Source organism: Peromyscus californicus, unplaced genomic scaffold (genome assembly GCF_007827085.1).
Source record: "Peromyscus californicus insignis strain IS unplaced genomic scaffold, ASM782708v3 Scaffold_5__1_contigs__length_169319896, whole genome shotgun sequence".
Classification (NCBI taxonomy): Eukaryota; Metazoa; Chordata; class Mammalia; order Rodentia; family Cricetidae; genus Peromyscus; species Peromyscus californicus.
Genome location: NW_026294573.1, coordinates 103,266,037 through 103,284,448, shown reverse-complemented (window position 1 = coordinate 103,284,448; position 18,412 = coordinate 103,266,037). Strand labels below are relative to the sequence as shown.

The 18,412-nt window shown below is 42.0% G+C and overlaps 1 protein-coding gene across 1 annotated transcript in view; it reads left to right on the top strand.

Annotated features, from left to right (window-relative positions):
• Melk (maternal embryonic leucine zipper kinase) overlaps positions 1-18,412 on the top strand; it is a 74,576-nt gene that overhangs the window by 25,952 nt on the left and 30,212 nt on the right. The window contains 4 exon segments of the mRNA XM_052716543.1: positions 13,173-13,211; positions 13,213-13,242; positions 14,657-14,695; positions 14,697-14,756. Of these exon segments, the coding sequence (XP_052572503.1) occupies positions 13,173-13,211; positions 13,213-13,242; positions 14,657-14,695; positions 14,697-14,756 (168 nt within the window).

Here is an 18,412-nt window from a genome sequence, read left to right as displayed (position 1 = left end):
CATGCATGCTTGGTGTATGTAGAGGTAAGAAGAAGGCTTCAGCTTCTCAGATGGTTGTGAGCCCCCCATGTGGGTTCTGGGAATCAAAACCAAATCCTCTGCAAGAGCAAGTGCTCTAAACCACTGAGCTATCTCTTCAGGCCCTGAAATGAGAGTTTTTTAAATAATACCAATCTCTTAATATTCATGCTTTCCTTGTCTACGGCTTCAAATGGTCCTTTTCTGACTAAATTATACATTTTCCAAATCCCTCTACCCTTATTAAATTAATGAATACCAGCCAGTAGTGACCATGTTACAGCTTGGATGCTGTGCTGTTTTGAAATATCTTTAGTTAGACTATTCCTTTTACATTCATTCTCATCGAAGTCTTGGGATATAGGTCAGATATAGGCAAATTCTTAGCTAGAATTTAACATGAATGGCCAGTAGTATAGTTTCTTGTAGAGTCTCCTTTCTCCATCTTCAGCCTCATGATTCTGGCCTTCTTTGTCTGTATTAACATTGACATTCTTCTTTTCTGAGCTCCCTCCAGTCCCTCATTAAACTCTTCTTGCAGCATTTTAAGCTTTTCCGACCCCGATTCTGCAAACTCTTTTAAACTGTGACAAAATGTGTGACATAGCAATTTGTATAGCAGAAGTGTAGTTTGTTCTGTTTCATGTTTTATCTGTCATGGTCAGGAGAGCATAGTTTCATAGTTCACAATATGGGCAGGAAGCAGAGTGGAGTGACCAGAAGGGTCCAGGGGCAAGGTACCCCTACTTTTCTAGTTTGGTTTCTGTTGCTGTGATGAAATATCTTGACAAAAGCAACTTAGAGGGGAGAGGGTCACCTCACAATTCCAGATTATAGTCCATTGCTATGGTGATGTCATGGCAGTAGGAGCTTGAGACAGTCATGCCACATCCTCTGTTAAGAGCAGAGACATGAATAAACGTTTGCTCACTTGCTTGCTTATGCTCAGCCTGGGTTTCCCACAGTTCAGGACTCCTTGCCTAAGGAATGGTACTGCCCACTGAGCTAGATTTTTCCCCCGTCAGTTAATTTTAATTAAGAAAATCTTCTACAAACATGCCCACAGACCCACCTAATGTAGACAGTCCTTCACTGAGAGTCTTTAAGTGATTCTAGATTATATCAAGTAGACAGTTAAAGCTAACCATCATATTTATGTACTTCCTCCACTAGTTTCCAGAACCTCCCAAAGTAGCACTACCAGGTGCAGATCAAACTCTTAATGCACTTTATACCCATCTTATTAATTCTCTGGACCCATGAGTCTTAGTGCTTTTTTTTCTTTTGGAAAACATTCTTGTTAAATTACAGTAGATAGTAGTAGTAGAACACCTGTAGATTTAAAAAAAGAGCTGGGTGGTGGTGGTGCATGCCTTTAATGGAAGCAGAGGCAGATGGATCTCTGAGTTCGAGGCCAGCCTGGCCTACAGCAGTAGAATCATATAAAGGCTTTACTTCTTTGTTGCCTACTTGCTCTGGCTAGTACTCCTTTACCATGTTGAATACAAGTGGTGAAAGTGAGCAACTCTTGGTTTTTTTTTTTTAAAATAAATGTTTTATTTTTTTAATGGTGTTTCACTTGCATGTAGGTCTGTGCTCAGGGTGTCAGATTCTCTTGAATGGACAGTTGTGAGCCACCATGTGGGTGCTGGGAATTGAACCTGGGTCCTCTGGAAAAACAGCCAGTGTTCTTAACTGTTGCTGATCCCTCTCTCCAGACCTCCCCCACCCCTTTTTAATATAATATATAAATATATGGTCTCATATGGCCCAGGCTGACCTCAACGTTTTGTTTTTAAAATTCACTTATCTGCTTGTTTGGGGGTGGTACTACTGTGTATGTGTGGAGGTCAGAAAACAGCTTGTGGGAATTGCTTTTTTTTTCTAACATGTCGATCCTGGGCATTGAACTTGAGTTGTCAGGCTTGGTACCTTTCCCTACATGCTTAGCCATCTCACTGGCCCCAGGCGTGTGTGTGTGTGTGTGTGTGTGTGTGTGTGTGTGTGTGTGTGTGTGTGTGTGTGCGCGCGCGCGCGCGCACTTCATGTTTGTTGTTTTTAGAAAAGGGTTTCAGTATGTAGCCTTGGCTAGCTTGCTATGTAGACCAGGCTTGCCTCAAATTTACAGAGCTCTGTCTGCCTGCCTCTACCTCCTATGTGCTTTGCTTAAAGGCATACACCACCGTATCCAGCTGCAGTTTGTAGTTTTGAGGTGGTGTCTCCTACTATATTCCAGGTTGTCCTGGAATTCACTCTGTAGCCCAGGCTGGCCTTACTGCCACGCTCAGTTCTGGGTGCTGAGATTATATATAGACTGTCACCACACTCAGCTCTTTCTGTTAATCTTAGAGGGAAAGCTTTCAGGGGTTTCCTGTGGCATATGATGCTAACCTTAGGTTTTCATTATGTTGAGGTAGTTCTTGTCTATTCCTACTTTGTTAGGTGCTTTTATGGAGTGGTGTTAAATTTTGCCATATGTTTTTCTGTATCACTGTAGATGATAATGTGTTTTGTTAATGTGATTTTGGTATGTTGAACAGTCTTCAGACCTTGTAAGAGAGACTGTATGGTCATGGTGTATATAATCTTTTTAATGTGCTGTTGAACTTGTTTTGTGAGGATTGGTACTTTATGGATAGGATGGTAAGTTTTTAGTGAGCTGATATGGAGAGTGGGGAGATGATGGTACTGACCAGCCATGAGTCTCTCTGTAGCTGTATAGAAAAAGAGTTCTTTGCTTTTGAGCTGTGCTGAAATCTTTGTGCCTATAGCATACACTTTAGGCTTTTTGTTGAAGTTTTGTTTTCCTACTGCCCCTGTTCCTCCAAGGGTGTGGAGCCTTCTGACATTTAGGCTGCCTGTCTTTGTTTAGCTGGCACATGGTTGCCCAAGGAAAAACAAAATGCTTGCTGCATGTGTGTCTTACTCCTTTGTAACAAGAATAACACATGGCGTTTGTTCGGGAGCTGTGCTGATTGATTGCCAGCCTCTGTTAAGGAGGACACTTGCTGTTACTGTTTCCTTCCGTAGTGGAGGGAGCGAAGGTAGAGATAACTTTGATAACTTACTTCCTCAGGGTCTTCTGGCTACCGAAGCCCAGAGCCCTTCCTTGTAACTACTAGTCACGATTTCTCAGTTCCGTAGTTGCTAGTGTACAAACCCACAGGCACCCAGAGGAGACATGACTTCCACTGCAAGCTTATGTTTGCGCCTATCGTCTGCAGTGTTCCCAGAAATCCCTGCTTTCCAGGGTTCCATGGTTACAAGTTTACTTCCCTAGTTCACAGTAGGAGTAGTTATGCGTGAGCTTTTCCACTGACTGAATGGCATTGCATCCTGACTAGTTCTGGTTTTGTTCATCAGTATTGTTACAGCATTCCAATAATCAGTGATTTCTAGGGTCCGTTCCAACTCTCTGTAGCTCTGAATTCTTTGACTATTGTTTTATGTTTTTCTTACTGTTATGTTGAAATTTTGAATGCTGATTCTTCTGTCATGTAATAATAACTGCCACTGCCAGTGGGCACTGTGCCACTAATATTTCTAAATTGTTTAAAAACTCAACGGGCAGGACATGTGGTGGCACATGTAATTCTAGCCATTAGGAGGTGGAGGTAAGACGGTCAGGAGTTCAAGGCCATCCTCAGCTACATAGTAAGTTCAGGTTAGCCTGGGCTGCCTGAGACTGTCTTAAAAAAATAAAATGGAAAGAAAAAAAAGGGGAGAGGGATTGGAGATGTAGTTCACTATGTAGAGTGCTTTCCTAGCATTCATGAGGTCCTGAGTTCTATCCTTAGTGTTATGTAAACTGGGAGTGGTGATGCATTCCTGTGTTCCCAGTACTTCATAAATAGAGGCAGGAGTATCAGGAATTCTTTGCTCTATAGTGAATTTTTTTTCAAGCATTTAAAACATAATTTAATAGAGAAATGATTCCTGAAGAAAAACCCAAATGAAATGATATTGAAATGAAGACTCAATAAGCCAAACTGAAAGTTAAGTGGAAAGCCTCACTACTAGTATGGATCATGTTTAAAATATAGTATCAAAGCTGGAATATAGGGTACAGATATTGATTGGATCATTCAATTAAGGTCAGGGACACATTAAAATTATGAATGGAATATGGGATACCATGAAAAAACAAAACTTCAAAATTATGGGCATAGGAGAATACTTCACCAGAAACATAAAAATGTTTTCAATAAGAAATTTCAATAGAAGAAAATGATCAAAATCTACAGAAAGAGCTTATCAGTACAAGAAGCCTAGAAAAACATCAGATACAGTGGACAGTAAAAGCTAATACTGAAAATAAAAGATGGCACTGATGATAAATCTGGATATTTTTTAAAATTTTTTAATAAATTTTTTGGATTCCCTTGTCCTCCCTCTTCCCCCCAATCCACTCCCCATTCCCATCTCCTCCAGGGCAAGGACTCCCCTGGGGATTCAGCTCAGCCTGGTAGATTCAGTCAGGGCAGGTCCAGTCCCCTCCTCCCATCACCCAGGCTGAGCAAAGTGTCCCAGCATAGGCCCCAGGCTCCAAAAAGCCAGCTCATGCACTGAGGACAGGTCCCAGTCCCACTGCCTGGGGGGCCTCCCAAACAGTTCAAGCTAATCGACTGTCTCACTTATCCAGAGGGCCTGATCCAGTCAAACATGGTATGTACTCACTCATAGGAGGATACTAGATGTAAAACAAAGGATGACTGGACTGCTACTCACAACTCCAGGGAGGCTACCTAGTAAAGAGGACCCTAAGAAAGACACAGGGATCGCCCAACAACAGAGAAATGGATGGGATCTATATGAGCAAACTGGATGTGAGGGAGGGTAATGAAGGGCAAGGGTCGAGGGAAAGAGAGCTTAGGGGAGCGGGAGATCCCAGATGGATCAAGAACAGAGAGGGAGAACAAGGAATAGGAGACCATGGTAAATGAGACCACATGGGAACAGGAAGAGGCAAAGTGCTAGAGAGGTCCCCAGAAATCCACAAAGATACCGCCACAATAGACTACTGGCAATGGTCGAGAGAAAGCCCGACCTGACCTACTCTGTTGATAGGATGGCCGAACACCCTGTTGTGATAGAACTCTCATCCAGTGACTGATGGAAGCGGATGCAGAGATCCACGGCCTGGCTGCAGGTGGAGCTCCAGGAGTCCAATTGGCGAGAGAGAGGAGGGATGTATGAGCAAAAGATGTTGAGACCATGATTGGAAAAAGTACAGGGACAAATAGCCAAACTAGTGGAAACACATGAACTATGAACCAATAGCTGAGGAGCCCCCATGGAGCTATATAGTGAATTTAAGGCTGCTTGAGACCCAGGCCTCCCCCGCCCCCCAGCTCCAGAAAAAAAAGGGAGGTGCCATCCATCTCTTACTCTGCATCATGGCTGTCCTCAGACCTCTTGTAAAACCCAATATTGTTAAAAAGAGGACCAAAATGTCCCTCTGGCACCAGTCAGACTACATCTGGCAACAGTAGGGGTGGGGTCCAAGGATAGCTTCTTGATGCTCTTAGTGCTGGGTATTGGAGAGACAAGAAAACAAAGCACATGCTATCCAGTGGTTTCCAGATGTTCCTGGTCAGTGGCTGAGGGAACTAGAATTTTAGCTGTGTTGAGATTACCCAGTTTTCCTCCAGAAACCCCAAATCCATTATAGAAAGAGAAGCTCAGTGGGCCAGGCTGTACAGTGACAGACAAATAGCTCATGTGCACACTTACTGTATTTACTAAAAGAGCAAGCTAGCAGGAAAAATACACTGAGCAGTACAGGCTTACCTGAGGGTCTGTGTATTCAGTTTTAGGCTGAATCCTATCCAAACTATCAAGATTTTTATAAAAGAAGGGATTGTTCATCGTCTGTGGAAACCGAGTTACATTAGGTTCATGATGTTCTTAATTTACCAACTTGACCGTGAGGTGTGTTTGCCTCTCTGGACCTTAAACTAACGTGCTGTTTGCTTTCCTTTGCTGTTTCTGCAAAGTCACATTCATACAGCAGATGTGGCATTAATACTATTAACTATTAATATTGTTTAATCAGTATATTTATTTATTTGAGTGCACTAGTGGATCTTGAATAAATCTTTTGGGGGCTGGCACTTACCTTAAAATAATATGAAAGTGTTCTACCCTAATAGTAAAATCCAAGGTTTTATTTTTGGCAAATTGAGTGCCTTTGCATGACATGAATGTGGTAGAAAATGTCTAATTCTTGTTTGGTAGAATTTGGCCTTCCTAATTAATATTATTTACTAATACTGTGTATTCTTTGTTTCTCCTACTCTGAATTTCATTTTTTAGTTTTTCATGTGTTTGCAAGTTGAAAATTGATTCAAATTAGGATTTTTATGCATTATTGTGGAATTTAATTTCACACATTATAGATTTTGAAATTTATTGTAATCTTGGCTCAGAACTATTGTTCCGAGTCGCGGTGTAATACAGTCTGCTGGTTGAATCTAATTAAGGTGTCGTATCACTTGCATACAGTATGTATCTGCCTAGAGTGTTCTAAAAATTCTCACTTGGGACTATTACAGTCCTCAGTTCTTGGCTTGGCTGAAAAGCCCAGCAATATTTGACAGACACACTGTGTAACTTATTTAAGAGGCAGGCTTCGTTTATCTTTGCATTTGTTGGCTATTTTAACTCAAATGCTGAGCTGTAATTTTCAGCATGATTACTTAGAGATTGTGTATTAATCTTATTAAAGTCACCTATTCATTTGCTATCACAGTATTTGAAGACAAGCATGACCATACTTCACTTCTGGTACACAAATATTAGAGTAGTCTATGTAATTTAGAAGTCAAAGTTGCATAGCCTGAAGGTAAAATTGCTTATCAGCTGTTACTTTCAAATTTAAAGAAAATGAATAACTTGTCTCTTTATGAGATTATATTTTTATAATTTTTATAGAGTTGACTATGGTGCTGTCATTGTGTGTTGGAGAGACCGCCTGTCTTTCTTAGTACCATGTGCAGAATGAACAATTTCAAGGCTGCTAGAATTCCCAGGATTATTCTTAGCCCGTAGATCCTTCTCCTCCTCCCACTTGGCTTTACCCGCTGTTGCGCTTGTTCTCATTTGCAAGGTAATCATCCTTTAAATAAAGAAATAAAGAAGCAGGGTTAAGGGGCACAGCCCTGGCTGGCACAGGGCCCTTTGTGGAGATGCCCCTCCTCAGCGGCATTGTTCCCTGAGGTCTTTTCTGTTTGGTCTTGGGAGGTATATTTTACCATTTAAATCACCCCTCTGTACTTGTAGGCTTCCCTGGACCTCACAGCACAGCACAGCGGAAGCAGCACTGCCTCCTTCTCTGGTCCTTTTCTAGCCACTGAGAAAATTGTGCTCTGTTAACAGCGTTTTTCAACCTTGGCTCTGTTGTTGATATTTGGGACCAGATCATCCTTTGCTGTAGCACTGGGGTGTACAGCAGCATTATTAGAGGTCAGGACTATCCCCCGACCCTGCACACTCTGGCAAAGCATGGGACATCTACTAAAAAGTTCCTCATGCTGGGTGTAGTGGTATTATGTAATGTGGAGTATTCCTACTTTTAGCTAAGAGTGTCCCCCCCCCCCCCCTTTGGATGTTAGTTTAAGGGCATAGTTTAGTAGTTATGAGTCTGTTTTGGAGTATCAGAAAAGCTGGGAACCTGGAACCAGACTTCTCCTTGGGAGGCGGATGGGAGAGTGGCAGCTAAGGATGTGAGACCCTAACTGAAGCTGTAGGAGTTGCTTAGTGCTGCTGTAGCCAAGAACTTGAGGGTTGTGGCTGATTTACTGGCACAGTTGGGGCTGGCACCAGCCAGTATAGAGAGGGTCGGAGAGTAAGCAGCAAAAGGCTGCAGCAGTTAGCATGAGGCAAGGCCACCCGGAGCTCACGGAGTCTGACCAGTGAGTGACAGTCAGAGGAGCATGTTCTGATCAGAAACTCCGGTAGGCAGCTCCAGCTCTTCTTTCTGTGGGACCTTGACAAGAGCAAGCTGAAGCTTATGAGAGAGGCAGGCAGACGGGCAGTTTGCTGAGAATGAGAACAAATCCAGTTCCCAGGGGGAGACTCGTGAGAAGCCTTTGTGTCAGGAGTTAGGAAATACTCAACTATGGGAGGGGGCCAGCGAGTGGTCCAGCTCCATATTACAGGAGAGTTGGCTGCAGCATCTAAATCCCTCCTTCCTTGGGATAAGAATTGGGGCCAGGTAGCACTGAGCCTTCGCATTGGGGTTCAGTTGGCTATAGGTAAAGGCCAATAGGGAGAAATAAATTAGGGATTTTGTTGCCATAGTCTAGAAACAGATTGGGTCAGTTTCTGACTCAGGCAAGCATTAAGACCCCCTAGCAAGGTAAAAATGAGTGGGCTCTCTGTGTCACATTGAAGACTGAAGAGAAAGACAGTGACAACTTTGGAACTCTGGTTACCTCTTTAACGTAGTGGAAAACCAGCCTGCCATGTAGTTCATCTGTGTATTTCTTTTTTTTTTTTTTTTGGTTTTTCGAGACAGGGTTTCTCTGTGCAGCTTTGCGCCTTTCCTGGGACTCACTTGGTAGCCCAGGCTGGCCTCGAACTCACAGAGATCCTCCTGGCTCTGCCTCCTGAGTGCTGGGATATTTCTTTTTCCTTTTTTTCTTTTCTTTTTTGAGATGGTCTCACTATGTAGCCCTTGCTGACCAGGAACTCACTATATTCTCCAGGCTGGCCTCGAACTCACAGAGATCTACTTGCCTCTGCTCTCCCAAGTACTGGGATTAAAGGCCTGAGCCAAAACATCTACCATATTGTCCCCAACTTGTAAGCTGGTTTGACTTGTAAGCTGGTTTGACTTCTGTTATACCCTTACTAGTGTATGAGTGGATGGATTCACGGAGTCTCCTTTATTACAACTGGTTTTGACTTTCTTTCTATGCCTGCCTGTATCTCCCTGGACTACATTTCTAACAGTCCTCACTCAAGGGATTTATTTTACTGTGGCTTTCTGTGGTTTAGGAGGCCCTTTGAACTCGGCCATAGGTTCTTTCGTGGTATTACAAACAGTTGTGTAATAAATACTACCATTCTTACATTTTTGTACACCAAATTATTTGCTTAGATTAAATTAATGAAGTTGCTGAATTAAGGATATACAGTTTTGAGTGTCCTAATACATATTTACAAGTTATTCTTCAGAAAAACTTATACTCTTGCAGATAATATAAATACTCCTGGTCTTGAGCTCTTTCTAGTAATAATGTGTGTATTTAAATATCTATCTTTCTAAAAGTGTTTTGGTTTATATGTGCTTCTAGTCTCAGCTACTCAGGTTGAGGCAGGAAGATAACTTGAGCCCTGGCTATTCTGGGCAATTATAGTGACACTCACCTTAGAAAAACTAAATAATATGTTTGTCAGTGTTATGAAAGCAATATCTTAAACTTTTTTTAAAGATTTATTTTTATTTTATGTCTAGGATAGTTTTGCCTTCATGTATATATGTGTTCCTTGTGTGTGCCTGGTGCCCATTAGAGGTCAGAAGAGGGTGTTGGATCCCCTGGCACTGAAGTTACAGATGGTTGTGAGCCACCTTGGGGGTGGTGGGAACTGAATTGGGATCCTTATAAAGGAGCACAGTCAGTGCTCCTCATTGCTGGGCCATCTTTGCAGCCCCTTTTTCTTTGAGACAGGGCCTCTCCTTGTCTCTGTTTTGTGTGTATTATGCATGTATGTATGTGTACATGAAGGTATATCTGTGGAGGTCAGAGGACAACTTTTGGTTCACGCCTTCCACCTTGGTGAGACAGTCTCTCTCATTGTTCTGCTGTTGTGCTGTGTAATTCAGGCTAGCTGTCCTATTGGCTTCTGGGTGATTCTGTCTCTGCTTCCTGTCTCCTTGGAGGACTGCTGGGATTACAGGTGCAGCAATAAGCGTTTTTAGAACGTGGGTCTCTGGGATTGAATTCTGGTTGCCCAGCTTGTGTGGTTAGTGCCTGTACCCATTGAACCATCTCTCCTACTTCTGCTTGTTTTTTGAGACTATTCTCCTGCAGTCCAAGCTGACCTTGGGTTTGCATGTAGTTTAGGAAGACCTTGAACTCCTGCTCTCATGTCTTAAGTGCTAGGATTACTGATGAGTTGTTGTGGTATAACCTTTTTGTGCACTGTGAAGATGTGTTGCTTTCATTGGTTTAATAAAGAGCTAAATGGCCAGTAGGTAGGCAGGAAGAGGTGGGACTTGAGGACAGGGAGGCAGTTCTGGGATGAAGGAGAGGGCAGAGTTGCTAGATTTGGGGAGAAGCAAAATGAACATGCAGTATTGAGGAAAGGTACCAAGCCATGTGGTAAAACATAGATAAGAAATATGGGTTAATCAAAGTTGTAAGAGCTAGTTAGTAACAAGCCTAAGCTATTGGCTGAGCATTATGATTAATAATAAGTCTCTGTGTGGTTATTTGGGAACTGGCTGTCGGGACAGAAAATTCCACCTATAGTGAGTGCCACTACACCTGGTTTTATACAGTGCTGAGGATTGAACCCAGGGTCTTGTACATGTTAGGCAGTCATTCTTCCAACTGAGCCACATCCTCAGCCCTTAAATTAATTTTTTGTTAAATTAGTTGAACATAATTTGATGCATGTTGGCTATTTAAATATCCTGTCTGTTCTTTGCCTGTTTTCTTTTAGAGTGTATGCTTTTTGTCTAATTCCTTCCTTAAGTCAAAAAATATTTTTTTTATTTTATAATTTAATTTAATTTTACATATCAGCCACAGATTCCCTTGCTCTCTCAAATCCCACCCCCCCAGTCAAAAAATATTAATTGAGCACTTTATGCACACTAGGGCCAGACACTATTTTGGGTCAACAGAATGGCAAATTCTGTATTAAGGAGCTTGTTTTTGAATGTAGTGAGGAATAAAATAGAAACTGATGGTGGTAATAAGGACTGTATAGCAAGTAGGAATGACGGGTGGAGTGCTGTGGTGAACGTTGCAGGGCAGGGTGGTCTTCACTGAAGCACACTCTCTGCTGGCAGCTAGCGCAGGCATGGCAGACAGGGATCCATGAATGCTGAGGCCAAGGCAGGCTGCTTTCATGAGTGACTCGTGTGGTGAGGGAGAGTGAGACATTAGATGAGTTTGAGGGGTAACAAGAAGTGGGATGGACATGAGGAAACGGACCACCCTGAGCGAGATTGGGGGGGGCACTAGGGAGCTTAGAGTAGTGGGGCGACATGACTTGCCCCACTATTTTTAGGGAATATGAGTGGTAGTGAGTGAAGACTAGACGTCAGGGGACAGTGGTGCAGTCTGGATGGGCCACAAGAGGCTTGTGATGGTGTAGATGAGGTTGCCAGATGTGTTTTGAGCACAGCCCAGATGCTGATGGGTTGAATGTAGGTGTGGCCAGAAGAGAGGTTGGAGTCTGGCAGTCGCAGAGTGCTTCACCACTCACTGGGCAGGGAGGCATGGAAGAGCCGATGCAGTGCTTAGTGACTTGCAGGCCTTTTAATATAATTAGGTGTTGTGATCTTTCATCTAGGCAGGAAAGTCTTTTCCCCGATGGCTGTGAATCTTGTTAGTGTTTTGCTGTTCAGAAATGTCAAATGTTTGTTTTGTCATGATAGTCTTAAAGTTTTTGGTTTTGCTGTTGTGTCTAGAAAAAATTCTAAAAACAACTTCCCCTGCTTTCTCTAAGTACTGTTAAGATTTTGTATTTGATTTAATTTGGGTGAAGTTAATTTTCATGCATGCTATGAATTACACATTCAACTTAATTTAGGTTTTCTCAAATAATTATCTTGTTATTTTAGCATCATTAAGAAATTTGATGTCTGCTACAAGAAATTATTGTATTATTTCCCCAGAATTGGAAAAGAGGATGTTGGTGGCAGGTTCTATCCAAAGGTATTTTCACCTGAATTAAGGTTTAACAACCTCCTGGCTTTGTCTTTGCTTGATGGTATAGTGACCAGGATGGGCCAGTTAGCCAGGTTGTAAGCATTTCTTTCCTTAGTCTCTTCCGTTCCCTCAAAAGATGTTTGCCTTAGGAAATGCTTTTAGAGGGCTGGTGAGATGGGTAAAAGCACTTGCCTCACAGACCTGATGACCTCATGCCTGATGACCTCACATCTGATGACCTCATACACCTGATGACCTCCCAGACCTGATGGCCTCACGCCTGATGACCTTATACACCTGATGGCCTTCCAGACCTGATGGCCTCCCAGACCTGATGGCCTCCCGGACCTGATGGCCTCCCAGACCTGATGGCCTCCCAGACCTGATGGCCTCCCAGACCTGATGACCTCACGCCTGATGACCTCATACACCTGATGGCCTCCCAGACCTGATGGCCTCCCAGACCTGATGGCCTCCCAGACCTGATGACCTCCCAGACCTGATGGCCTCCCAGACCTGATGGCCTCAGCTCAATCCCCAGAACCATTGCAAAGGTGGAAGGAGATAACCATCTCCACAGAGTTGTTTTCTGATCTCCACACACACCATGTCACACATGTGCCTGCATTCGCATGCACATATTCACACAGTATTGACAGTTATCAGTTTGTTCAGTGATTAACAGTTCTGCCCTGTGTACCATGTGTGTTAATGACCTGTTTTGTTTTGTTTTGGAGCTGGGTACCAAACTCAAGGCCTTACCCTTGCTAGGCAGACACTCTACCACTGAGTTTATCCCCTGTCCATTGTGGCCTATTTTTAACTACATGTCCTGCTGTCAAATGTGTTTTGCTGTTGCTTCACTGTGTCAGCTGATAATTGCTCTAAGAGGATCAACTCCAGTGTGCTTTGGCAGTACAAAGTGAGTGTAGTATTCTCTCTGCTCTTCCTGTAATCATAGTATGGATTCCTAAGCCTGTGGGTATAGATATATTTCACTGTTAATTGTAAATATATTCTCAGTACTGTAGTCCTATTCTGACAGGTGAATAATTTAGAGATGATGATAGTATTTAATTCTACTGGATTTTTTTTTGTTTTCTGGCAAGAACTAGGAGTTGTTCTTATTGACAATGTTGACTGAATCTTGTAGTTGGTAAAGTATTGAAAGTTACAGAAGCAAATTCTAGCATCTAGCTACCATAGAATATCAGCAAGCAGGTTGGACCTAAGTCGTCTTCTATGTTTTCTTTGCTTTTTTTGTAGAGAGGGAAATATGATGTTCCTAAGTGGCTCTCTCCCAGTAAGCATTCTGCTTCTCCAACAGATGCTTCAGGTAAAGATTGTTGTTTATTTTTAAATAATATAAGCCCATTGTAATCGTTTGGTTTTAACTTTTAATGTAACTGTGGGACTGCAGCATTTATCATTATCTATTAGCTTAAAAAGGATTCCAGTCATCCTGTATCTTGTAAATATCCTTTCTGAGAACCTCTGCTAATCATGTTGTAAACACAGTTGCTTTAGACCTCGTCTGTCCTTTGATGATGTGCTTTTTAAAAACCTTTATTTATTTATTTGTTTGTTTAATAATCATTCTGTTTTCCTCTAGCTCTTGGCTCTCCTCTCCATTTTCTTGTTTCTACTTCCTGCACATTAGGCATATAAACTACTGAACAGATGCTTGGATGAACTGATGTGTGGTCTATGGGCCCTGTGATCTATCTAGTGTGCTTTTCAAACTTCATGTGTCAGAATTGCCAGGTGGGCCTGTTAAAACACAACTTGCTAGGCCTTATCCCAGTTACCTAACATAACAGATCTCAGGCAGGACTAAGCATTTGCATTTCTAAAAGGCTCCTGAATGGTGTTGGTGCTGATGGTTTTTGGGACCACTTTGAGGAATGACTCTTTGGTGGAATGATGGTGAAAGGTGCTGAAGTCTGGGTATTCACCCTCTTAACCAGTCAGTAAGCCTATCTTCTAAACTGTGGTCTATAAAAATGGAAAGGGTGTGTCTGAGCCCACCTCACTGCTCTGTCGTGGTGCTTTGGGATACAATGAATTGGGAAATACTTGGAAATAGTGAATTATTTTATTTATTACGTTTCCCTGAATATCTTCCAGTTTTCCATCGATTAAGTCGTCTTTACCTTTAATTTAAAATGTACCTCAGGCTCACCCCACCTTGCATTAAGTTAGAGCCAGACCACCAAATCTCCATAGTGAGATTGAAAAATGCCTCAGCCTTTCTTCTAGACCCCAAAACTTAATCTTTGTTGATTAATTTTTCTCTCCTCACATTTGAACATCACAAATGGAAACGAAAGGTGTGCTTTTCAGCTTGTTTCTATGTGATTGCGAGTGAATCGGAAGTAGAGATTGCAAATTCAGTGTGAATGCCTGGCATTGCGCTTGCTTGAATACTAAACTGGTGACTATTTCCCATGAATAGGTTTTCCAGCGAAAAGACTATTACATCATACAATAGATTGACTGAACTTCATGAATAATGTCCGTACCAATGCAGTTCGTGTTTGTTAAACATTTGTCATGTCGGGCCTGCGTTGGTTGCTGTAGATTTCTTGCCCTCAATTGCCTTTTTAAAAAGAATTCATTCCAAGGCCATTTTAAGGTCTTTGACAGCGTTGTTTGTGATGATAACGTTTACATCTGTTCTGGTGCATTTTGAGTTCTCAGGAGGAAAGGTGTTGTAGTCTCTGTTTGAAATGTACTTCACTGGCCACTAGGTGGACCCAAAGAAACGGATTTCTATGAAAAATCTCTTGAAACCATCCCTGGATCATGCAAGATTACAACTGTCCAGTTGAGTGGCAAAGCAAGACTCCTGTAAGTATAATGAAACCCAGTAGTTTGTTTTCAGAAGTTTGTGTGACTTCAGAACCTGTGATGATATGCTCTAAAGAGGAAAGAAAGTTTATTGTCCTGGATCGCTGTTGGGAGACTTATAGCCCAGTCCTATATTACCTGTCAGTCTTTGGGCCAGTGAGTGGTTGCTTAACCTGTACTACACACGAGAATCACTTAGAACCTTAAACAGCAGGGCCTGGCAGAAAGAGTGCCACGTGTCTCTAGTTCCAGTGTGTAGGAGACGAGAGCAGGAGTTCAGGAGTTCAGCGCCCACCGCCCTCAGACAATTCCGGCTTTCCATCCCACAATATTGATGAGTGCTTTTCAAAGCTCCCAGCTGTTTTCCACGTGCAGTCAGGATTGTGAACAGTGCTCTGGGAGTTTTGAAGGAGTTATTTAACTCTCTGCTTAAACCTATTTATTCATCTGTAGAAGTAAGTTTCAACCAGTTCTGCTTCCCAGTGTAGTGACGAAATCACATCAGTTTCTAGATATCTGAGTTTGAGGGGTTTTTTTTTGTACCCTTAATATTTATTTATTTATTTATAAAAATGTAACAGTAAGAGTTGAGTGTAGTGACACATACTTATAAGCCTAGCACTTGAGAAGTTGAGTTTAGGAGGATTGCAAGTTTGAGGACAGCCTGACCTATATACTGAGACTGTCTCAAAAGGAAAAAAGCAATCAATAAATCTGTTACATATCATGAGTAAATATTTTTGTGAAGAAGAAAACATTGAAAAATAAATTTGACAAAAGAGTGGCATGTTGATGTCTTTCCAAGTTTTCTGTGAGGTCTGGCATAATAGCAGACACCTGTATGGTCTTCCTGTTCCTCCATTTAGAAAACATGACCTCACCCAGACAGAGAGGGAACATGGGGATATTCAGTAGGCCTTTCAGATAGTGTCTGATAATTCCTTAAAGTATGGTCTTTTCTTTTTTAAAATATTTATTTTAGTTTATGTGTATGGGTGCTTGCTTATGTGTACATATGTATGCACACCATGTGACCAAGGAGGACAGAATGGAGCATGGGATCTCTTGGAACTGGAGTTGCAGGGTGGTTGTGAGCCACCATGTGGCTGCTGGGAACCGAACTTTGGTCCTGAGCAAGAGTACTGAGGACTATCTTTCTCTAGCCCCCAGTTTGGTAATTTCTTAAAGATTAGTTGTAGGTGGAATATGAAGTCAGTGAGCACTTTGGACTCTCATAAAAGTCATTAGTCCTGTTCATGGGCTCTTTTTTTCCATGTACCATTCTGTATTGGTCATGTGGGAAAATACTTGTGCGGCCCTGAGTGGTGCAGATTTTCCAGTGCTGACACATTTTCCAACACAGCATTAAAAAAAAAACCCCACATTTCCTAAAGTCACTACTGACCTCATCGGAAAAGACATTTTCAGTGTTGGAAAACTGTCAAAGCTTGTATGACAGTCACTAGTTTTTTTTAACAATTCCTAATTTTTGCTTGAAAGATAAAATTGCATTGTTTACAACAAATACCGGCCGGGCAGTGGTGGCGCACGCCTTTAATCCCAGCACTCGGGAGGCAGAGCCAGGCGGATCTCTGTGAGTTCGAGGCCAGCCTGGGCTACCAAGTGAGTTCCAGGAAAGGCGCAAAGCTACACAGAGAAACCCTGTCTCGAAAAACCAAAAAAAAAAAAAAAAAAACAAGCAAACAACAAATACCATTAGTTAATTCACTTTGTTTGGCTTTGACAAAGTATTTCCAAAATATCCCAATCTGAAATAACCAGTAGGAAGTGGTATTCTATGACTAAAATGTCTAATTGAAGATTTACCCTAGTCACATAGGTTCCTTGCTCCAGGACAGCAATGACTTTGCACCTGACACTTCCATCTTATACTAAAAACACACATGTTCAGTGTTGACATGTAATAGGATTCTTTTCTTTGCTTCGTCAAGGACTTAATAGCACCTGGCTTATTTGGGGAATTATGAGTACCTGACAACACCCCTGTCCTGGAACAGCTGGATTTCCACGGAAGCACCAGTTTCACTCCTTGCTTTTGTGCTCCCAGTTCAAATGTCAGCACTGTGAAATGTGAGAAATAGTATTGTAGAGATAGTTTTGTGCCTGGAGGCCCTCAGGAGACTGCAGATCACACTTTAAAAATTGGTTTAAATATATCTGCCCTCTGAGTCCATCACAGGTACATGTAATGCACATACCTGTGCATATATCATATATACATCATTTTACACACAGACACATACAGACTCACCCTATATGTAGCTAGAAAATGGAGGAGTATTTTTATAAACCTTTGCAGATAATTGAGACTTTTCTCCACTTCTGCTGTGGTGTATGATATGCACATGGATTGGAATAGCTTGGGGGATGTGTCTCAGACATGTCACATGTAGACACATGGAGCATTTGCTTTTTGAATAATCACATCAGTGAATATAAATTACTCTTCTTACTAGCTATCTAGTCTTAGAAAAGTAGGACTTTTGCTTCAAGCATCTACTCTTCTCCCCACTTTTCAGGCCATACAGACCTAACTAAAACTCTTCCTGATTCTGCTTTGATTGTTAACTCTTACCCTATCTCTTATCCTTATTCTCTCCAGGCCTCCATGATGTAGTGGATATCTGTGGAGTAAATGCAGCTTAATCTAGAGATTACCAATGCTGAGAAACCACGAGTGTGAGTGTCTGAGCAGTTCAGCAGAAGAAACAGGGAAACTGATGTGTCCTTTGTGAGTTGGAGATTAGGGGATGCAAATGCCTGTGTTCAACCATTGGGGGTCATCATTTCTCCATGTGTAGAAGGCTTTTCATGTCTTTTGAGCCATGATTCTAATATGATAGAATACACTACTGCTCATGTTAGAAAAGTTACCAAAATGAAGAAAATCTCTCTCATAGCTTGTTTGATTTTGAGACACAGTCTCATGTAGCCAAGGCTGGCTTGGAACTTCAGAGCCTCCTAACTGTGCTCCTGAGGACAGTCTCTGATTTAAACATCAGAGGTTTTGTGTGTTTGTTTTCTGTTCTTTTTTTTTTTTTTTTTTTTCAATTTGGGCCATAGTATAAAGCAAAACCTAGTTTTGAGTGTTCCCAGGGCATACAGTTAATATAATTGCTAGTCAGCTGTGGTAGCATACATCTATAATCCAAACTCCTTGGGTGTCTGGGCAGTAGGATGACAAATTTGAGGCTGATCTTGGAAACATAGTGAGACTGTGTCTTGAAAAAAAGAAAGGAAAACAAGCTAGGTGGTAGTGGCGCACACCTTTAATCCCAGCACTCGGGAGGCAGAGGCAGGTAGATCTCTGTGAGTTCGAGGCCAGCCTGGGCTACAGAGTGAGTTCCAGGAAAGGCACAAAGCTACACAGAGAAACCCTGTCTCGAAAAACCAAAAAAAAAAAAAAAGAAAGCAAATAACTGCTGATCTGGATGTGGTGGCATGTTCTAGATCTTGGGAAACCGAAGCAGGAAGACTGACATGAATTTGAGGCCAGTCTGGGCCACCTAATGAGTTCTAGGCCAGCCATAGCTACAGTGTGAGACCCTGTCTTAAAAACAAATAAAACTATGGCTCAGAGGTTAAGAGCACATATTTACTGTTCTTGCAAAGGACCCAAGTTTGCATCCCAGCAC